General features: G+C 40.5%; 1 protein-coding gene across 6 annotated transcripts in view; it reads right to left on the bottom strand.

Moving 5' to 3' along the window:
* PTBP2 (polypyrimidine tract binding protein 2) overlaps positions 1-22,479 on the bottom strand; it is a 45,157-nt gene extending 22,678 nt beyond the window's left edge. For 4 of the 6 annotated variants that reach the window (XM_065675618.1, XM_065675619.1, XM_065675620.1 and 1 more), the window contains exons 1-3: positions 22,374-22,479; positions 20,888-20,918; positions 9,453-9,528 (exon numbers count right to left, since the gene is read on the bottom strand). In XM_065675618.1, the coding sequence (XP_065531690.1) occupies positions 9,453-9,528; positions 20,888-20,918; positions 22,374-22,381 (115 nt within the window). In that variant the 5' untranslated portion in view covers positions 22,382-22,479. Of the gene's footprint in view, positions 1-9,452; positions 9,529-20,887; positions 20,919-21,014; positions 21,052-22,373 lie in introns of those variants that run through there. The other 2 variants (XM_065675622.1, XM_065675623.1) reach the window with 2 other exon arrangements.
* Between the last annotated feature and the right edge of the window lie 1,418 nt (positions 22,480-23,897).

The raw sequence follows: 23,897 nt of genomic DNA, 5'->3' as shown, positions 1-23,897 counted from the left end.
GGGTCTCTGACTAAACCTGTGAACATATGTCTTCATTTTTCAAGAATAAGGCCATTCTCCATACTTTCCTTAAAGGAATTAATGGGAAAAGGATAAATCTTTACATCAGGAACTGTTTCCACCACTCCCTTCTATCCTTTTCGAACAGCTAAGCCTCTAATTTGAATGTTTCTACCTTCCACTTCAGCTATTTATCTTTAGATTTAGCTAAATGTAAAATTCAAGCTATTCTCTTAGTTAAAAATAGGATGCCTTAGAGGCAGGTCATCCCTTCACTTCCTCTCCTCCCAAGAAAGAAGATTCCAAAACAGCTTTTTCAAAAGTCCTTGCACTGCAGAACATTTTCTAGCTCTTTTCCAACTTCCAATAGCAGCCAAAACAACCCGAACCTAACTACACTGGAAAGGGTCGAAATCCACCTAGCAGTTACCTCCAAACTGCCAATGCTAGAAGGGGTCAAATCCATGCAATAGTAGGCATTTTATGCTGGTCTGCTGCACAGAAGGACAACTGTGATGGAACACAGAATAAAATGTCAGATACCACAATGTGAACTAGGATCTGAAGTCCACTGTTAGTCTACCCAAGGCTCTAACCTCTATCCCTTTGGTAAACATGGTGAGACTGGGCTTCCAGGTAGCAAAATGACACACTACAGCACTTAATCCTCAAAGACAGGAAATGTCCTTTTCTTTTTCAGCTGAGGCTCATCTCTACCAAAAAACCAGAAGAAAACACTGTAAAGTTTGTCAGGCTTCACAATGTATTACAGGCAACACATTACACACAAGCTTGCAAAGAACAAGGGACTTGCAGTGATACTGGAACTAGATTTCCAGTACCTGTCAGACTTAAGCTTTCTAAATAATCTGAATTCATACAGGTTTCAAAAACTAAATATGAAACATTCACAATGAGAAATGAGAAAGTGAAAATCAAGGCTTTAAACTAAAAGATTTGCTGAAACTGGTAAGAAACCTCTTTTTTTACTAGATCACCACAAAAGTATGTACCATGAGATCAGTTGTTACAGAGCTGTGTTATCTTGTGTGTGGTTTTCAACATATCATTTGGACAGATTAACCTTTCCACAGCACAACATCCAAGAATTTAAGGGGGTTTTTGTTAAACTACAGCTTGTATTTGGATTTGGCTTTAGGTAACCCCAATGTTACTAATAAAAGCATCTCTAGCCAGACAGAATCACTCCAATATGTGTATATGCAAAGAAATGTTCCTTTAATAATTATTGTATTGCCTGAATAGCTGGTTTTATCATTTGCATTTCACACAGTTCTTCAACTTTTGCTGCATCAAGGGGATGGTAAAGGGGGAAACCTCAGAGTCCTGGAGTAAAGGTTGGACTTGATGATCATAAAGGTCTTTCCCAACCTAGTTGATTCCATGATTCCCTAAGAACTACTAACTACTACTGGGGAACTGTTACTAAACTATAAGCTTACTGGCAAGGAGCTACTTCATCAGGTAAGTTTGGCTTTCACCAGACCTGAAAAGCCTGATCCAATTCAAACCTCTTGCTACTAACATTTTTAACAAATATAAAGGACTGAAGAACATCATGCTTACGATATCCATATCAGGGGAACAAATAAAAATCACTGTGAAAACAGCATTACCCAAACACAGTGTTAGCATTAGTTCATTTATTAAGTTACAGCCTTAAATATAGAGTTGAAAAAACAAAATCAGAAATCTGACCCGGAATCACAGAATCATTTAGGTCAGAAAAGACCTTTAAGATTGTTAACTGAGTCCAACCATAAACACAACACTGCCAGATCCACCGCTAAACCATGTCCCCGAGCACCACATTTACACATCTTTTAAATATCCCCAGGGATGGTTATAGTCATTTCGGACTGCCAAAGAAACCCCCAAAAAAAGAAACCAAACCTGTTCTGTAACAGTCACCGCACTGAGGTAAACCCCCTTTGGCTGTGCACCAAAGAGAAGAAAAATCCAGGTTCCATGGGACATCAGTTGTCCATTTCTAACAAAATCTCCTCTGTACTACTGATGTCCAAAGCATTATTCTCCTAACTAAATAGGATATCCCAGTCTGATACCTAAGCCACACCCCTGTTGCACGGAGCTTCAATTTAGCATAAATCAAGTAGAATGCTTAGGAGTTGACAAAGCCTATAAATGGCTGTTACCTACACAACTTTGGTCCCCGGCATCTTTTGCTAGAAACTCCTATTTTAGTAAACACAGAAACCTACAGAAATAAGCAATAAAATTAAGTGGAATGTACACAAGTCATACTCTGAGCCTGTGGCACTCAATTGTTCAAGCTATGAAGATTCAATGGAGAAAATCTGAGCTTAAAGTTCAGCCTAACTCTCGGCAGACAGCGAGTAACTTACTTCCTGCTGGTAACTACTTTTGGAAACACACTGTAGTAAGATTTCATCCGAAAGGAGTTTCTCTTTGCACACAATTTATGTGTTTCTTGAAAAACAGTAATGAAAAGACTCTCAAAAGTGTTCTGTGGCCAAAATTACATCATTAACCTTGAAACTATATAAAGCCTTTCGGATGTGTGATTTTTCTTTACAATAACCTTCTATATTCAAAAATGTCCTAATATAGTAATGTAACTATGCAGCTATGTACAGAGATTTTGCATCCAGTAAAAAGTTGCTTTCACCTGTTATTTCCTGGAAATAAAGGGAAAATATCTTAAAAATTCATCACAAGATGCTGATTTTAGGCCCCTGTTTCTCTGCACTACTGAAACCCTTGACTAAGAAACATCCGTTTTGCAGGAGTCAATCTGTTTCACAACTGTCAGTCCAGAACAACAAGCAACTACAAACCCAAATGTAAATACTTAAGCTTTTCCAAAACATTTATTCCACCCTTTCATTCCAGTTTATACATGAAAGAAGCTTACTAATATTACTAGTCATTTCTGTGGCTACTGTAGAAAGTACTTCTTGTTTCACATTAGCTGATATATATGAAATCTAATGCTGCCAACAAAGAGAACGTAAGACATATCCATACAGTAAATATATGACAAAGAAAAAAAGCAATAGAATAACAGATTCATAGGCTCACAGAATGGTTTGGGTTGGAAAGGAAGTTAAGATCATCCAGTTCCAATCTCCTGCCACAGGCAGGGACACCTTCCACTAAAGCAGGTTGCTCCAAGCCCCTGTGTCCAACCTGGCCTTGAACACTGCCAGGGATGGGGCAGCCACAACTTCTCTGGGCACCCTGTGCCAGCGCCACAGCACCCTCACAGGGAAGAGAGCTTCTGCCTTAGATCTAACTTGAACTTCCCCTGTTTCAGTTTGAACCCATCACCCCATGTCTTATCCCTACAGTCCCTGATGAAGAGTACCTTCTCCAGCTTCCTTGTAGCCCCCTTCTAGTTTATAAACAGGGATTGTGACCAAACAGAAAGATGTAATATTGCAGCGGCTACTGAACACAATCACCTGCATAAAACAATCAGCTACAGAAAAAACACTGTGGTTTTGTTTCTGAGGTTCTTAAATATATATACCCAGCCTGATGTCACAAATAGAATACAGGAAGAGGAGACCTTTGGTCTTTCAAGTGTTTGGGAGAAAGAATATTAAAAAAAAAAGGAGACACTACACTCAAAAATAAGATAAAAACATGAAGAACACAAAGTTCTTTGAGGGCTGCATTTGTTAATGTTAACATTAAAAGGTTAGATGTTCAGTTTTACTTATGCTTTTTGATTGGTGGATTTTTTTCTTGTTGGTTTGGGGAACAGAAGTGTGTTCTGCAACACTTTATACTTCCAAGTACTTTATACTCCATTACCCTTGCCTTGCTTGGCCATTGCTACATTCATGAAATCTCACTACTTGAGCATTAACCAGTAGAAACAGGTGGATTTTTACCATGGGCAATGTGCAAAGAAAAATCTTGACCAATCAATATTAGAATAGTAGAAAGAGTATCACCTATCAGGAATTGAGCTTCATGTGAGAGGGACTTTGGACAAGGCCCTGCAAGAACAAGACAAGGGGAAATTACCTAAATTAATAACAACAGCCACTATTTATTTCTTGGATCCTGAGGCTTTCTGAAGGTTTGGGAGTTTTGTTTGATTTTTAAAGTTTCTTAATTTCTAAGAAGGTACATTCCAAGCATTAACATTAACAGACTCATAGAACAGAATCATAGAACCAACTAGGCTGGAAAAAACCTTTAAGACCATCAAGTCCAACCACTAATTTAGTTCATCCACATACCTATGTATATCTGTAGAGAAATTTAAATAATAGCCTAGTATTAAATTCTTATACTTTCCAATCACATGTACTGTCTTCCTTCAGATCTTTCCAATTACTACTAACTGTAATCAATTTGCAAGCTTCAGAAGTAAATTACCTATGTTTAGGCATCATTAATGTTAACTAATACCCAATTTTACTTTGATGTGTTCAGCCTGGAGAAGAGAAGCTGTGCAGAGACATCAGAGCAGCTTCCAGTGTCTGAAGGGAGCTACAGGGATGCTGGAGAGGGACTGTACTGATAGGACAAGGGCTGGAAAGGACATTAAAGTCATTCAGTTCTAACCCCTGTCACGGGCAGGGACACCTTCTACTAAAGCAGGTTGCTCCAAGCCCCTGTGTCTAACCTGGCCTTGAACACTGCCAGGGATGGGGCAGCCACAGCTTCTCTGGGCACCCTGTGCCGGCACCGCAGCACCCTCACAGGGAAGAACTTCTGCCTTATATCTAACCTGAACCTCCCCTGTTTCAGTTTGAACCCATCGCCCCTTGTCCTGTCCCTACAGGTCCTTATAAACATTAATTAATACATAACTAATGATTTAAAAACATGCAGAGGCAAAACCACATTTGAAATACCTTGGCTTCAGCTCTGCTTTCTCAGAATCCCATTACCAAATCATACTGTAGTTTACCTGAACTGCCTTTGCAGTCATTGCTGGGCATCAGAACAAAAACAGTTAGTTCACAGATCTTTACAAGACGGTTGTGCTCTCTGAAGAGGTCAAACCAGGCAAGATTCTGATAGAAATGTTGACAACATTTGCAGAAAACGTGAAGGAAAACACTGGGAGTAGTTCAAGAAGTAGCAGGTCTGTGGTTTTGACAATGCAACTTCAACTTACCAATATCAGAAACTTCAAACATCTAATGCTGACCGAAAATGTGACAAGCTGGCCTCCCTTGCAACGAAGTGTGAGCTAGTAGATGTGATTGTTTCCTCAGTGTTTGCAGACTGATGTTCTGCCATACTGCTCAAACTCATTCAGGAAAAGGAAAAATAACCTTGAATGTTTAAATAGAAATGCTTACCTGAACTGAAATGTGACAACAATAAGGACACTAATCAAATTATGTCTAAAGCAGGAAATCCAAGATCAGAACTATGTGGTAAAAGAACTCACGTGGAGGTCATCCTCAGTTATCCAACCTTAGCTTTCTTTTAAAGCTGTTCTTTTGCAAAAGACACACGAAGAACTTAAGACAGTCACTTGACTTGCAGTGAATCCCAGTAAAACACACTGCCAATTTCATCTATACAGTCTGTAGGATGGATACTGATGACAGAGCTGGTTAGAAAATGCTTCAGTGTTGCCTTGTACTTTGAGCAATGTCTTTTGGACAGCAGTCAAACATGCCAGCATCTTCCTTAATTCTATATGATTAAATTGCCAGTGGTTCAACAATCAATACGAATGCAAACTAAATGTTTGCCCAACAATTCTGCAAGTTTCTTTCACCAAAAATAGAGAGGAATGAATACATAAAACCCCCTATAGGGCAGGAAAAGCAGGCACCTTTCATGCCTTTCTCAAAGAAAGAGAATTAGAGCAAGAGTATTCATAAAAGCATTAAAGTATTACGGTATTCTAACTGCATGGCACCTGAGGAACAAAAAAGCCTACTGGAACTGTTACCATGATAAAAGGGTAAAATGAGCATACGGAAAAACATCTCCAGTCTCACCCCTAAAACTTGGTTTCTACAGTAGGCATTTAGCAATTAATAATACAGTAGGTATTATAATAATAATTAATAATATTATAAATATAATTACTATTATTTATGTTAATTAGTAATTAATATAATTAATATTAAAACATAATAAAAATACTTCTACAGTAGGTACTTAGTAAGAAATGAGGCTGTGAACTACAAGATCTTGCTCTAAATTCAGGCCTACTAGGGCACTGCTAGTGACAACTAGTTTTTTCTCTGTGCTTTTACCAGTAAGGCTCAGAGGATTACAAAGACTAGCACTCTTTCTTCATCTTAGGTATGTGTTTGGAGAAATATCATGGGATTAGATATTGAAAACATTGAGGTCAAAACCAGAATGTTGGGGTTGTTCAGCCTGGAGAAAAGCTGCGTGGAGACCTCAGAGCAGCCTCCAGTGTCTGAAGGGGACTACAAGGATGCAGATAAGGACTCTGCATCAGCGACTCCAATGATAGGACAAGGGGTGATGGGTTCACACTGAAACAGGGCAAGTTCAGGTTAGATCTAAGGCAGAAGCTCTTCCCTGTGAGGGTGCTGAGGCGCTGGCACAGGGTGCCCAGAGAAGCTGTGGTTGCCCCATCCCTGGCAGTGTTCAAGGCCAGACTGGATGGGGCTTGGAGCAACCTGCTCTACTGTGAGGCATCCATGCCCGTGGCAAGGTGCTGGAACTGGATGATCTTTAGGTCCTTTCTAACCCAAACCAGTGTGTGATCCTGTGTCGTCCAGAAAACAATGACCAGATCTCATAAAATCATGACACTTCCGAACTCTGAGAATACAGGTCAAGAACAAGTATTAGTTTTAAGAGTAAGCCAATTTTTACAACTTGTCTCCTTTACAAAGAATTTAATCAATGAGTACAGATTCTACTAAGCCCTAGAGAAGATTTATCACTACCAAACCTTGGCTACAGCAAAAAAAAAACCCTGTTCATGGAAGTTTTAAACTCTTCTGAAGAGAAAAGTAACAAGAGAACTGAAGCAAAAGGAAGACATTAATTCAGACATAAAGAATACTTGAACTCGTCTGGCTTCAGGAGATTGGTATGGAAAAATTAACATACAGGTTTCCATTTAAGATCTAATCACTTCTAAGTCTACAGTGTGAACTCGTAAGCTGTGTAAGTCTAGAAAAAACTACTTCCAGTCCCATGATAACAAGACAGCTTTGGGAGGATACGTTCAGCAATAACACTGAACTGTGTATTTACCCTACACTACAGGGTTTTTTCAATGCCATTTAAACATTTAAATGCCATTGAAAAAGGCAGGGAAGCAGAAGAGAAATTTGATCACAACCCCAACAAACTGCTTAAAATCAAAAAACTCAAACCAAATTAGCCCCCTTTCCACTGACTTCTATAGAGAATGGCTTTAACTAGAACACTCCATTCAGATTAGGGGGTTTTGTTAGGTTAGGATTGTTTCTCATCAACCTCCTTTATATATTACACAATTAGTATGGATGCTTTCCTAACGGGGAATTGATACTAGATGAACTAGGCCACTACTCATGGGCACTGCTGTTTGTGAATAAGTTTCTGAGAAGCCAGTTATGGTTCTGGAAGCCTGGAGATATATCGAGGTTTTATTTAATACGTAATGAATCAATTAATTTGAAAACCCTCTCACAAATGCTTATTCTTTGAGAAGAAAAGAACCCTCAACACTAACCCCCCCCAAAAAACCACCCACAAAACCCAGAACATAAATCAACTTAAAGAGGGGGGAAACAAAACCATATTTGTTAAATACATCAACTTCCTAAATTCACATAATGGAATCAAAGCACTCTTTTAAGAGCTTTTTGAGGAGAAAAGATTTCTATTTAAAGTTTGAGTATCTTAGACAAGCTCCTGTATTTTTTGGTCTGAAAACTTGTAATGACATTCATTCTTATTTCAGGTTTTTTCCCTTTGATAAATTCACTTCACTTAGTTTTCCTGAACTAAAAGTTTCTCTGAAATCTTATGGAAAATTGGGTAACATTCCCAAATCCAAACCATCACACACACGCAACCCAAACTCCTTTTCATTCTAGTTTCTCATTTAAGTATGGCAAAGCGCTGAAGCACTAATATTCAGGAATGCAGAGGACATCAACAAAATAAAAACAAGGGAGCTCTTTTAGAAGCAGAAGGAAGAAAAGCAGGGGAGGTAAACGAATGTTCTGGAGTTTTAACATGGCTATGAATCCACTGCATCCCACTTTTGAGCTATTCCAAAGAAGTATCATCTCTTCACCTTTGGTTATAGAACTGCCAATGGAAGTGGTTCTCCTCCCTTCTTCCACCACACTCCTCCACCCCACAGTGAATCTACCAACTGTGCAGCCATGGGACTGATGAGTAAGTTGCTCCAAGGGAAACTACACTTTCTGGCAGTACAGTTTACTGCTGGATTAGCAAGTGTATGAGCACTCCAACACAGAGAATGGAGCAGAAACATGTGGAGTTGGGGGAGGGTTTCTGCCTGTGCTAAGGATGTAGGATGAGAAAGCACAGAACGACCCATCCTGGCAACAGCTGCCATCACAACCCTAAATGTAACAAGAAATTGCACCCTAGATCCCAGTCTTTTACTATTAGGCTGGAAGGAAAGAGTTTGCTGTTAATATCAGCTACTGTACTGCTCAGCACAAAGACAGAAAAATTGATCTGGCAGATTAAAGCAGTGAACCAGGCAATTCTTTGGAAAGCCCAGCACCACTCTCTAATGCCATGAACCAATTCCTCCACACCCAGGGAGAGGGGGAAAAGAGCAAAAAACCTCTGAAGTGAGCCTTCCAAATGAACTCAAAGCATGTTCACCATAAGGAAGTGTCAACTGCAATAAAAGACATTTTAGCATGTGCCAATTCATGAAGTCTTTCTAGCCAGCATCACCAGCAATGTGCCTAAAGAACAACTATGCCCACTTTGCACTGACATTCTGAGATTCTACCACTGCAATCTCAGGCTGAAGGAGCAAAGTGAGAAGTTTCCTGCTTTAGCAGTCTAAACCAGAACAGCACAGAACTCCACTCTTCCGAATCCACACCACGTTATAAAACTGGCAGTGCTCTTCCCTGCAATGCCCAGACTCACAGATGTCCGTGTGTGAAAAAGGAGGTCATCCTGGAGTTGTTAAGCTGTTTACCTTTGCTTGGCAGTTGCAATTCCTTACTTTGAAGGCAGCTATGCAAGACAAGTGTAATTTTTCATCCCATCACCCACCAACAATTTAGTATACAGACAGCTGAAAGTTGTCTCTTGTTTTATGGGATTCTTCTTCTCAGATACCCAAGGTTTGTGAGTAAATACAAGATCACTACAGCATGCCAACAGTTTATCCCTCTATAGCACAACAGATTCTGGTTTCAGTGTTTTCCCCTTGTAAATAGGATATGAGTCCAAGTCTAAATGATAGATTTCTCCTTTGAAAGGGTGTCACTTACCAGTAACTACCATGCTGCTCATGTTAGAGTTCGGGCTATTGAGTACACTGCCTGAAAGAAGTTCGTCAGATCCTCTCTAAAAAGAAAGAGACAGTAAGAGATTTTTTTTCCTCTATTTAGTGAGTTTTTTAAAGATGTTATTAAAAATGTCAGTTTGACAGGGACAACTTTTAGAAGAACTTCAGCAAGCACAATCAAACCTCTCCCGATTTGGCAGATTTCCTCTTTTCAGTTCAGTGCAACAACTTGAAATCCAAGTAAAGCAGTATATTTACATGGCAAGCTTTGAAGAGCAGCTTAAGCACAGTTGTTTCACCCACCACTGAAATGAAGCCACCTCCAAACACAATGAAAACTGAACAATAATCACGGCCAGCATTTCCAATTAAAATATTATTAGAATTAAATATATTTAGGCTATTTCAGTCACATTTAAATTCACTTATTGGTTTACTATTGGAATATATGTACATACTACATGATTCTAGCTGAAGCTAAATGGGAAATCTATACAGACAGAAATACAGTGTTTAAATCACTTCTAACACCCCTATTTGTAAAAAATCAAAACAAAACAAGCCCAACCAAAACAAAACTGAAAATCCCAAGGAAAAAAAAAAAAAAACCAAAAAAACAAAAAAACCCAGTTGTTTTCATCCTGTTGTGGACATTCCAAGAGCATCTCAAGAATAGTCAGCAAATGTTGTTTACATGGCACTTCAATACTGCACACTAAAATTACAGGAGGATCTCACCCTTCTAGGCAGCATGGTTGCAAGATGCATAAAATCAAACCTTTCCCATTTAATCATAGTGCACTGTATGTGTCCATACACAGAACAATATGTTAGTTTAATTCAGACCTGAAATACATACTACTTTTAAGAGCTTCTGCATGTGTATTTCACACACAGAGCCAGTAAAGTTTACTCAGTTTTCAACATCAGCTCTGAAGAATCTTAATGAGTACTCTAAGCTCTTAAAGGTACACAGCAGTCAACAAAGCTGCCTATCAAATCAACAAGATTTCCTTTACAACTGAGTAATGCCTGATACCAGGACAAAGTAGGACCATGAGAAGGACCATGAGTCTCAAACTAAGTACAGATTTCTAATCAGATGTAGCTGGGTAAAACTGAAAACCAAATTAGAGAAGTTATGGAAACTTTACATTATTTAGACTGCCCTTCTTTCTAATTCAAATATAATACACCAACCCAGGCACTAGTTCTAGTTTTCTACTATAATATTTACATAGCTAGAATACTGCAAAGTTCAACGTTACTACCAGTATTAGCTCACTCAGTGATAATAGCAATTCCTTCCCTGTTTGGAAGCCCTTGTCTGTAGCCTGGACAGCTCAACGGAATAGGCAGAAGTAGCAGCAGAGACTTAATCAGGCATATTAAGATAACTCAGCAGCATTTTTTCTTCCCTTAGTATGCCAGGCACTCATTTCCAATTGCCCAGCAGTTACTATGTATTGTATCCCCAGTACAATGAACTTCCCAAAACCTGCAGGAACTTTACGATTCTGAAATACCTCAAATTTTAGTTGTCTTCAGCTTCAAGAAGTTACTTCAGCAGCTGCTAACTAGCAGCACACAAGAGTGATTCCATGAACTTCTAGTTCCCAGTAAATCAGGCTTCCAAAAAGCTGTTTATTTCTTAAACCACAGCAGAAGAATCCAAAAGGAGCACAAATTACTCAACAGAGTGGATATTAAGTTACTGTATTTTTGTGTTTCATGAACAGTGAAGAGTTTTCATTTTGAAACATCATTCTGAATGTCATGAATACATTCAGAGTCAATCACAAGATTTAGTCATTACACTTGGAAAAGTTTTTAACAGTTTTGTTTCAGAAGAACAAGGAAATGTGAATTCCTTATACTGGCATGTATCATCAATTCTACATTTGTTTTATTGTCACAAATTAGTGTTCACAAGTCTGATCCACAGATGTCCAGGTTTGGATATGGAATGTTCTTCCAGTTCACCATGAAACTACAAAGGTAGAGCAAACCTCTGCTAACTCACTCCCACACATATCTACCAAACTTTTGGGAAAAGACAAAGGTACCTCTTACCATGAGAGTAATTAAATATACACGGTTCTTTTTCCTTATCAGTTCTTTAGCAGCTTAGATACCTCTGCAGTTCATTCACGATGTACTTGGCCACAGAACAGTTAAATCACAAAATCAAAAGCTGTAACTGTCTGGTAGTTGTCATTTACCTCAAAAAGAGCTATATTAAGATGACAGTTGTCTGGTAAAGCTGTTTAATATAAGCATTTCAAGTTAGCAAATACGGTCCCTTTAAGACTGGTAATACTATGTGACACAAACACCTCCTAAATAAGAGCACAGACAGAAATAATTCTTTTACTTATATTTATTCAGCAGAGAGAAGTCTTTATGCAATTAGTGGTTTGGGGTGCTTGGCTTTGGGTTTATGTGCATCTTCTTTTAGTGGGCGCTAAGCCAGAAAGGACTGGCATCTTGTTTCCAAGGGCAAAGCTCTTCATCACCCAGCTCTCTCACACATGGATTTCAGAATGATAAACCATTCCCCAAGCATCTTAAATATTCACTAGTCTTATTCTCAAGCATACCAGTTCTGCTAGTCAAATCATGCAAAGCAAAGAAACATTTCAACCTATTTGGGTAAATTCTTTCGAGTGTTTCAGAGGTAAGGAAACTAAACTCAGATCTCTGGAGAACACAGCAGATCAGATTCAGTGAAGAATGCAAGATCCCAGAGCAATGTTCAGGTAACTCTCTTCCCCATCTGTGCAAACTGTTGTGTTCTAAAGAATCAAAGCAGGTTTGAGTTCGTATAACAAGACCAAAGATCACAAACACACAGAAATATAAAATCTAAGTTAAAACAACAGACAAACAGAAAACAACACAGTGATTTTATTTCAGCATAGACTGTAAAGGATAGTTCCTACAACCGCAACATGGTAGAGACAAACCTAATATCCATTTTAGCATGAGGGAAGCAGATTATAAAGGACAAAAGAAGAGGTACAAACTGCTATTATACTATTAATAGGTCATCGCCTGACAGCTAGTCCTCAACAGAAGTTTTCTATGCCGTATTTTAATTCCTGCCAATCTCAAGAACATTAATATATATTAATCTTCAATGACAGATAAACTCCTATTCAGATCAATCTAGAACACTTCTTCATGAAACCAGCATCTGCCGAAACACTGTTACACAAAATAAACAGGGGAATTGCCAAACTAACTTCCTCCAGTGAATGAACCTCAATTTTGTTGCAGTCATTAAATACTTTCAGGGAAGCCCCAGTTATCACATCCTTGAGAGCATTTCCATCCGTGGTGTGAGACCAGCATGCAGCATGTTTCGTGTATGGCATCAACGAGTGGAATTACATAAAGGAGATCTTCTAGCTCCTTGCTTTAACTGTCACAGCTAACTCAGAATTCTTCACTATGCAAGCTGGATTTAGGTAGCAGGATTCTGGATTCCCTCCCCCACCAGACTACTACAAAGCTTCATGCTATCACCAGTTATATTAAGTAGCTATGTAATGTCAGGAAGTCATTCCAGTCATACTATCCTTCCAGGCTAAACAAAACTATACTATTTAGAAGTCTTTGCCAACTATCTTCCCCTCACCCTCCAGATAGGGCTTGAAATATTTCAATCATTCCCCAAGTTTTATTACATCCAAGGTAGAAAAAAAACCCCTCGAGAGTAACAACTCTGGCTTCAGAGTTACAAAAGAGGTTTAGTTTTTAAAGCAAAGCACCTTGCCCACAACCCTTTATGGAAGAGAAACGGTATCAGCTCTTTTTTCCAGTAATTCCAGGCTAGGAAGAGACTCTTAGCAAAAGTTCTGGCTAAACCTAACATAACAAACTGAGTGTATTACAAAAGTCTTATTAGAAGCATGTCTAGACGCTCTACATTAACACTAAACCAATACTACTAAAACCAGGAAACAAAGTGCAGTGACAAAACTGCACTTTGTTAAAAAGTCAACAGCATCATCTGAAGTAATTTCTTTAATTCCCACTAAAAAAGGCAGAATACACTTAAAGATACTGAAAAACACATTTTCTGGTAAATCCTTTCATTCATGGTACCCAAATTTGCTTATGTTACAAACCTCTCTCAAGAACAGGATGCTTTTGCCCACCCTACTTTCCTCTCTCTCCCCTACTCCTCCCCTAGACGAAAGGAAAAAGGAGAACTTAAGCTGCATTGCACATTTAGTACAGTCAGTCATTCTCAGCCTACAGGCAAAGATTTCCCATGGGCTATGACAAGCCAGGAGACAGATCTCATGATTTCAAGAAATCTAACAGCATTGTAAAACACTTCATTCCTTACAACATCTGGGAACAGTTTAAAAGTAAAAGCCAGAAATTTGATGGTATGGGAGAGGAATAAAAGCATATGGGAATTCCAACACAGACATGAAATGCTTCCTTCTAATAGATACACACTTGTAAGCACACTGCTTCAATATTCAACATCTGAATTTAACATGGAGGACAGGACAACCCACTTCAAACCCCTTCACGCAGCATTTCTAAACTTCATTCAGTTTACACGCGATGGCTCAGAATTTGATGAATGCTTCATTTTTTACAGGATACATTTTTAATGAAACACTGCATAAATACACTCTCACATATTTTTTTGTGAAGAAGAAATACTGGATCTACCTTACGCTCTGACTGCAAGCACTACTGTCAAAACACCTAATCCACATGGTAAATAGGCCATTACATCTCTTGAACATTTAGGATCACAGAAGACTCATTCAGGACAGGGCAAGTCATGTCCAAATACGCAATCCAAAATAAATTCCATGTAGGTTATTAAGTATTTTACAAATCATACAGTTTAAACTATAAGCTTGTTCCCACTTCATAAGAACCTTACTTACATGGATAACATCACTTTCTTTTAATTCAGTATCACATTAACTGGGTAGAATATGACCACCTTTCAATGCTTATGATCTGTATTCTCCTTTTTTCCTCACTTCCAATTGCTTTCATGCTGTCCTCAGCCCAGCATACATTGTTTATCTGTCCTAACAACTACATTCACCATTTTTGCACTCATTTATTTCAGTAAGGAAGAATCTAAGAGAAAAATAACCTTTTATTCTTTTTAACTATACCTACAGTATATGCCATGAACCTACTTTGTGAAAACACAAAGTTGGCAAATATTGAGAGCGCAATCAAGGGAAGCTGAGAAGGCTTTAAGCTGAAAGGAGGCAAGGCTCAGTTCCTCAGAAAAGTTTCCAGGTTCTCAAAATACAACGTGGAAATGAGCCAAATTTCTTCAAAGCATCTGAACATCAAGCTGGACTGAAGAGTAAAAAAAAAAAAAAGAATCAAATCTGCACTTACACATCATCTGGAAATCTTCACACTTTCAGTTGTAATGAAAGACAACAGGCAAGAGTCGAGTTTAATACCAACTGATGCTTCAAACTTCCAGAAAGAAGCACACAGACTTTATTCCAGCATTTCAGACTTTCTACTCCACTTTTACCAGAGAAGAAAGAGTTACTCTGAAGCAGCCGCACATCACCGGTAGTAAGTTAGAACAGGTGAGAACTACTCGCTAGAGCTACCACCTGGATGTGTTCTTTGCATTCTGGTTAGAGTCATGGAGCAGAGATGTACTGATTTGGTCCTCTAGTAGCAATTCCTACATCTCAAAGTAAGATCTACTATGAGAAGATTCAATATGAAAAGAAGGTATTTTCTACTTGTTTTTCTGCTACTTTGCAATAATAACTTAAAGATTTAGGGCTATTTTGTCTATAATTCAGTACTGATGTTACATATTCATAAACCCCCTATTTTTATGAAAAGCTAAGAACCTATGTATTTGCAGCTCTAAAACCCAAACCCCTAAATCAGACATCACAGTCCCATTAATAGCTTGCAAAACTAGAACCTCACTGAACCAATTTACCACCAAAATCAACTGTCCTATCTTCTCCCTTGACCCAAGCAACTTGCTCGTGTTCTGTCCTCCCCAATTCTATGTGCTACAACCACTTATGCAACCACACGCTTTGGTGCAAATCCAGCTAAAAAGACATAACTCACTGTTGTGTCAGCTCAGCCTTATCCTGGCTAAGTTCCCAAGAGAGGCTTGTTGCTACCCAAACAGTTTTTGCTCAAGGGACAACAGGGACATTACAGGGACAGAGAAAACTGGAACACGGTTTGATCTGCTTGCGAAAACATGGCCAAAGGCTCTAAGAAATGAGAAATACTCAATGGGTAACAGGTTCAAAATGAAATGGGAAGTTCAGGTTAGATGGAAGTTCTTCTCTGTGAGGGTCCTGAGGCACTGGCAGAGGGTGCCCAGAGAAGCTGTGGCTGCCTCATCCCTGGCAGTGTCCAAGGCAGGTTGGACACAGGGGCTTGGAGCAACCTGCTCTAGTGTGAGGTGTCCCTGCCCATGGCAGGGGGTTGGAACCAAATGATCTTAAGGTCCTTTCCAACCCAAACCATTCTATAACTCTATGAAATGAGAAAGGTATTTTCATGCTGGTATTGGTTCCTATTTTTCAGATGGTGAAGGTGACTACATTTCTCCTTCTACAACCCCTTCAATTAAGAGGCAAATAGAAGTGTTCTGTTTCCAACTAGTGACAGACATCAAACAGGTACACTAAGCCTTCCCTATATTGACGCATACTTGCTACAGAGCACACTGATTTCCAACATTTTTCTTTCCTCTCCACTTTGCTCTCCTTATTTTTCCACACACATTACAGAGTATGAACGTAACTTTCAACAGAGTAAATTTACAGAATTTCTGCTAAAAAAGAGAGCAGACATGTTACATTGTAGGAAGTTGGGGGATTTTTATCACCAAGGCCACGTTCCATTGCTGAAAAGCCAAATCCAGATGCCAGTTCTGAACGTCTGAATATGGTCACTCTTCATTCCCACTTCACTGCTAGAATGCCCTGTACATTTTTTGCTGTCTACTGTTGCTACAACTATTACTGAACACCGAATTTGATTTAAGAACATTATCCTGGCTAACACAAAATTAAAACAGTTCATCTAATTCACAACCAACCCATTTTTCTCGTAACACTGCCCTCAGTAGACTCTTCGTCTAATCTACTAGGAATTTACTAGTAGTTATATCAGACATGCAAAGATAGCTCAAATGTATTATTCTAATAGTTTAAACACAATAAAACAGACTTTCAAATGGTCAGCCAGGTTTTTTATCCTACCACTCCATGGGGTTTTTTAAGTATCTGAATTACAACAGTGAAGAAGAAACTGAAAGGAAAAAGCTATTTACATGTATTTTCTCATTTCTTAAGTTTAGGCTCAACCTACCTGCTTGCTAGAATTTCTGAGGTTTTTTCCTACACATTTTCATGATACAGTGTACAGTTCAAATAAGAAGTCACAATGTCTCTATTTCCACCATAGGTACACTCTCAGTTATTAGAAGCAAAAAAGGGTCAGGGCTCTATAATTTTGTAAGAAAAGAGATTACTCCTCGGAACTCGGGTTAAAAAAAAGTAGCAACACCTCTACTTCATGCCCTCTTCTCTACGTCTCTATGCTCGTGTCTCTCATGGGTTCCCCTTCCCCAGTACTACTATAGTCCCCCAGGTTACATTTCAGCACCTTGAAAAAGGGGGACTTTGGGACACATTATTGTTTGGAAAGCTACCAGAAAGTACTAGGAAAGCACTTCTTGGCATCTTCTATCCAACCATAACATAACCAATTACATATTCACCAAGAACTGCCTCTTTTCTTAAGCATAATGCAAAGGCTGATGTCCTGACTTTGCAGGGAAAAAGGCCATTCCTAAATCTTTAGGCATTACAAAACTATGTTTATAGAAATAGATGAGGTTTTCCCTCTTAAGTACAGCTAGGGCTGTCCACACTTGGCAAGCTAAAGTTCAGTTTTCGGCCTGCACAGCCCAAAGCAGTATTGGCAACATTGCAAATTCCCAACTGCTATATACCAAATAACACATTCACGAAGGAATGACTCCTTCTTTTCTCTCAGCAGGCAGAAGTACACCTCAGCCGCTGCACATGAAATGTGCAATGTACATACACTAAATGAGTCACTCAATTGTTCAGTCCCCATTTACAGCACAGCTACGCATGCCATGCAGGAGAAAGATGATACATCCGAGTGAAGTGGCACCCACTGCAATACAGTAAAAGGGAAATATCACCTTCAATACGCACCAAAATGTCACCAAACTTATTCCTGCACCTGCGTGATGTATCTTCTTTACATCACATTTTATACCCCTCCAAAGATTCTTTTAATTACACAGAGAAAAGCTACATTATATACTTCATACGTTCAACAGTTGAAAAAGGTGGTATCACTCCACGTGCAAATCAGTTTACTTATCGAGATTAAAGTATCATAACTGTAAAGAGAACATCACAGCTGCAAAGAGAACACAAGCCAGCAACTCAAGCTGCAATTATTAGATTCTGGTACTCAAACCAATATAGCCAGTCAACAGTGACAAGTCTGAGATTAGTAGGTAACTGGCTGGTCATTTCAAACAAACTATGAACTATGTAATATATTCTCATTACTGGAATCCTTAGCTCTTTTCTATTCAAAACCACTTTGTACCAACTGCTTCTATACAAGGGGAATTCCCAAAGTCACATGAGACCCAGAGCTAAAGCTCATTCTTTTCCTATTCTTTTGAAGATTGGAACATAAGGGGTAAACTGTGCAGAGTGCAATTTCCTTGCCTCCATGAATTCTAGGTGAGCAAAACAAGACACTAAAGACCAAATCAAATATGAATTATTTCACATGTGCTTAGAAGATTACTGGGTTTTGACATGTTCTAACGCCTTCAGAAATTAAAGCACACTGCTCCTCTGACAGGTTTTAGCCTAGAAGCATGCTCCCACTGCATATTTTGAGTTGTGCAAATCCCCACGTTTACTCTGTGTAAACCAAGTTTTCAAAGAGTATGTGTCATTTTTTCCACCTCCATTTTGAGTTTGATATTTTCCTCAGCTTTTGGCATTAATTTCTGGTGACTCAACACGTAAATAAACCTAAGATTGCACATTCAACACTTCAATGAACAGAAATGGTTTCAATCAAATCACGAACAGCACAAGTAACTGGTAATAGCTTCAAATTTAACAGCCTCATTATAACTCCAAGACTGTAAAACTGTTAATAAAACATTATAAGCAAGTATTCCTTTTACTTTATACTTGCCTTGCCCACATGCAGCCCCCAAAGCTCAAAAGCCCTTTTTTAACTCATAGGCAATTCCTAGACTACAGTAGTTAACTTCTACTATTACTCTTTTACAAATGGGTGTAAAATTGTAACACGTTCACTTCCCTGTTTTCCAAACAGAAGTGTCCATATGTCACAATTCCTGTCTCCAAGTACAACTGAATGTATCACAAACATGCTGTATAACCGATCAGCATAATACAGTAGGTAGAAAATCTCAGTAAAGCATCAGGTCAAACAAATGTCCCGGGTAAATTGATTTCACACAGGTAAATCCCTATCCATTTCCAAGAACTATCCAGTCACAGTAAAAGCAGTGTCAAAAGAGGATTAACACTGCTGATGCAACTCCTTGGACTCAAAACTTGCTCCCTATACATTCCCAAAGCACCCCAAAGAAAAGATAACAGCCAAGAAGAGGCCACATGAATGTTCCTGGTAGTTTATAAACCACCTACAGAGAAAACATTTCTCAGCTGTAAAACATCAGTTCATCAAGAGCTATGAACAGTCACCAGAGAATATAAAAGGCAAATGCTTCACATGGTCTTCCACGAAACATTGCTGAAGCTCACATCAGACTGCTACCCAAACTGCATACATCAATTGGCAAGAAATTCCGTTTTCTATTCCTATTAGTATCGAGCTAATCACAGAAGCTCCAGAATACAATCCAGTTTACAATCCAGTTTACTCCTTCTGTATTTAACAGCTTTCTCCAGAAAACCATCACCCTTTATATTTATTCCCACTACTTCTGTGCACAAATGGATTGTTTCCTTTTAAAATCCAAAGAGGAAGTCCATTTCTACAAAGCAAAGAGCACACTTTTTGAGACAAGCCTTTCCTTGTATTGATTTTAATCACTACCTCTGATACACCTGGCTTGCTTTCTTTTTCATATTACACTCATAATACAACTTCTACAATCAACCAAAAGAAGCACTTACGTCATCTGAAGTGTCTTCATTTCATCATGTCTAGTATCTGAAAACATGGTTCCAGTATCATACTACATACAATATACTTCATGAACACTCACATTCTCTTCAGTCACTCACAGTAACAAATGAAAGGGATACTACATCCATTTACTTCTCCCAAAGTGAGAATGTCAGAATTTAAGGCTTAAGCAATTTTAAGCTTGTCTTCAATACTGCATGAACCTGTGGGGCCAGACAGATCCAGATCTGTAACTGACTTCTTTCAGCTTCTCCTAGAAGCGAGTTTGCTGAGAAACATACTACAGGTATACATTCCGGCAGAATAGTTGCTCTATCAACAAGCTAGCTGTATTATATAAGAACTAGTCCAAATCCAGCAGGACCAATGCTGAATCTGAGCCAAAGAACTTTACTAGACAAAACCTCGCTAACCAAGCAGTTAACACAGAGCAGCTTCAGGTGATAAAGCAGTGATGTAGTAAAACTGCAAAGTCTCTGGACACTAGAAAACTTCCACGTTTCTTCTACTGAAACAGAATTGTTTGCATGCATTCTTTAATATAAGCTCAAGTTCCCCTGTCCTGTATTATCTTTGCGTTCTCATTATTTCTCAGTCTGCTTCTACAAAGTACTGATCTGACTCCCACAACAGATGTGGACACAGAAGAGAAGTACATAGTAAATTAATAACGATTTGGAAGTTCTTCCCTTGTTTTAATAAATACGATAAATTCATAATAACTTGAGAAATAAAAAGTAAAGCAGAGCAAACACCCCCTTCTCTGTCTACATAAATTCTACCTCCCATATTTTAGTGTCATTTTCAGCTTCAGTAGTAACTGGTCTGGATGGGGGGGAAGGAGAAGAAAACATGTCTTTTCCAGTCACCATGCAACAATGAGAAAGTGCTGTTTTGAAACAAAAAAAATACGTAAAATTAAGCTTTAAAAATAAGAAGCTGACACTACCACATTAATCTAGTGCCACTGTTTACAGTTCAGTGCCTGGAAAGGCCTTTGTGTAGAGCCTGGATGTTATCTCTAGGGATTTTTGGTTAATAAAGCATATACTGCTGACTAAATATCAGCTGACAATGACCAGCTAAAATCTTATAACTTGAAATTACTGATGCGGAAAGCAGCTCACTTTGTATCAACAATCTGCCCCCTTATTTGCCAAGCAGGCATCCTACCTTAACACCAACAGCAACATCGGTGACAATGCTGTAAAGAAAAGGAAGAAAAAAACAAGAAGTCAACCAATTCATCCTTACAAAGCCAACTTTTCAAAGCAGTGCAATTAAAATAGCCAACAATTACCCCAATCGAGAAAACAGGTTCAAAGAACACAGCAGGACTGAGGGCAAGTACAAAAGCAACTTTCAAAAGCCAGAGTCCAAAGTCTCAAGCAAGCATGACTCCAAAGCAGCACTGCCAGGAAATCTATTTAGGGGAAATTCGGGTTTCTGTGATCACAGAGCGAAAGAATTTGTAAGTACAGAACTTTTCCACACACCCCTACTAACTAGACAGCTAGTTCAGCAACACAGTCTACCCTACAGATCTTACAGTAGAAAGCAATGAACACATTGCTTTAAATTAGCCTGTAAAAAAGAGCACATTGGCAGGTACACATATATGAAGTTTAACCAGGTACACCTCTATGAAATTTAACCAGGTATACCTATATGAAATTCTGCAACAGGTATATCAAGGCCCATCTTTCTCCTGGAGGTTGTGACATGATAACTCACACCAAAAGGAACCTAAGCCCGCACCAACAGAAAAGGCAAAACAAGGGTATGTGAAAGCATTCCACAGTGTGATACTCATTAATAACAAGCCTCCTCAGACAGGCTTCTCAACTCCTACCATTACAATCACAACTAACCATAAAAAGCCTTTAGAACTGTCAGCTGAAGGGCTGTGCACTTGCAACATACCAAAGAGATTGCTTCTCTGTTTGAAGAAGAGTATACAACTCAAAAGGACATACAGGAGCTGGAAGACGCTGTATTTACACTGAGGAAGGCTACAACCACCAGGTCGAACAAAAAGAAGGCCTGTGTACAATGACTGCCCAGCCCTGGCCCTCTCTATCCTGAATGGCTGCCTCCTTCTAAACCTTCCCTTCTATGGCCTTCACAGCGAGTCTCCGGCACGCATAAAGACATCTTTCTACCTGAGGAGGGGGGAGAAGCCAGAGGGCTTATTAGGCAGTTTCTGAAAACAAAAGAGCTCGACATCTGGCTCCTGCTGGTATCGCTCCTCCCCTCCAGCCAGCTCCAAAACAAACCCGAGCCCGAAGGGGCTCCCCACGGCTGAGGAGGGGGGAACCCGGGGCTGCGGGCAGGCAAAGGCGGGACAGAACCACAGCACTCGGGGATGGAGGGGACAGATGGGGCAGATCACGCTCCCTCTGTAGATGCGGCGCCTCTACACTAAGTAGAAGGCGGCCCGAAGCCCTCGGCGGTTCAAACGGCAAACCCCGCCGACGGCTCCGTGCTGCCGAGCGGCTGAGCCCCTTCTTGCCACCCGCTGTCCCGCGGCGGGAAGCCCGCCTCGTCCCCACCGCCGCCGGGGCAGCGGCCGCTCCCCACCGCCTCGGGGACGCCTCTGGCACCGGGACAGGTCCCGCCACCGAGCGGCGGCGGTGCCACGGCCGCGATCGCGACTCACCCGTCCATCGCCGAGCAGGACAGATCGCGGGCAAGGAGGACTGGCAGCCGCGCGGGCAACGCGGACGGGAACGCGGTCAGAAAATGGCGGCCTGGCCTGCACGGAAACCGCCGAGCGTTACCGAGCGCCGCACTCCGCTCCCCGGCCCCCCCGCCCGCGCCGCCGCTACCGAGCATGCGCCGCGCTCCCGAGCATGCGCCGCTGGCGCCGCTTGAAGCCTTTGCCAGCAGCCGGGTGCCGGAGGTGGCGCGATCGAGGCCCGCCGAGGGCGGGAAGCTGGCGGCGGTGGTGGTTGGAGGGGGGGGATACTGACAGCCATTGCTGCCTCAGGGTGACAGCCTGCCGCCTCAGGAGCGGGGACACCATTCCCGGCAGCGGGACCCTTCTTCTCATGGGATTGTGCAGAGGCCCCGCAGGGCCCGGCACCGCAGGGCGAGCACCGACAGGGAGCACGCGAATAAACCTTTCTGCTTTGTCTAAGGGAGGCATGGAGCCTGAAGCTTCTAACATTGAGGTGTTAAACAGTGAGATACTGTGGCAGGCGCTTGGAACTGGGTCATCTTTAATGTCCCTTCCAACCCAAACCGGTCACAGAAACTGTCTGTAAACTACCGTATCAGGGTACAAAGGATTCGCTCTTCATGGCCACTTGGAAATACACCTTTCCCTTCATTGTTTGTATCCAGGTCTGGGTGTTTTGTCACAAATCTTACACTGTTCGAGACAGTTTCTAGAAAGAGCTGTGTACAGGAACTGCATTCAAGCCTAAAGTCAAAGTAAAGAATGAAGAGCCAAAACCTACACATGTATATATCTATACCTGGAACGACTGCACTAATGCTTTACTGCCCTGGTCTCCTTCCTCCCTAGACTGCTGCTCACACTCCTGTTGACGCAGCCCAGCGCACGGCGGGTTTCTGGGCTCAAGCACACACTGAAGCAGGCTCATGCTCAGTTTCTTATCGACCAACGTACCCAAGCCCTTCTCAGGCTGCTCTGAATCTCTTCTCTGCCCAACGTGGAGCTGTGCCTGGGATTGCTCCGACCCAGGTGTCAGACCTTGCACTTGGCGTGGTTGAACTTCATGAAACCACCACTGGCCACCTCTCCTGTGCGTCCAGGTCCTTCTGGATCCCATCCCTTCCCTCCAGCGTCTTGACCGCACCACACAGCTCGGTGCCATCATTAACTTGCTGAGGGTGCCTCAGTCCCACTGTCCATGTCACTGTGATAAACACATAAATGTATTGGCTTTCGCAAGTCATAGGTGTGGTTATGTGGATATAACTGTACGAGTTTACAATAACAGAAACAAAGCTTGCTAAAGACACAAGATTAGACAACAAGTTAAAAAGGGTCAGAACTCTTGAGCAAAATTGAGTCACATAGCAAAAGGATTTGTAAAGGCAAAAGAAAGAGGGGGGGGGGGGGCTTGATATAAGAAAAGCTAGTGCCTGGAAAACATAAAGTACTTTTTAGCTTAACTTAGGTTGTAGAAAGAGAATAATGTTTATGTTGTAAGTC

Source organism: Lathamus discolor, chromosome 3 (genome assembly GCF_037157495.1).
Source record: "Lathamus discolor isolate bLatDis1 chromosome 3, bLatDis1.hap1, whole genome shotgun sequence".
Taxonomy (NCBI): Eukaryota; Metazoa; Chordata; class Aves; order Psittaciformes; family Psittacidae; genus Lathamus; species Lathamus discolor.
The sequence above is the reverse complement of the archived record's forward strand: the minus strand, read 5'-3'. Positions and strand labels throughout refer to the sequence as shown.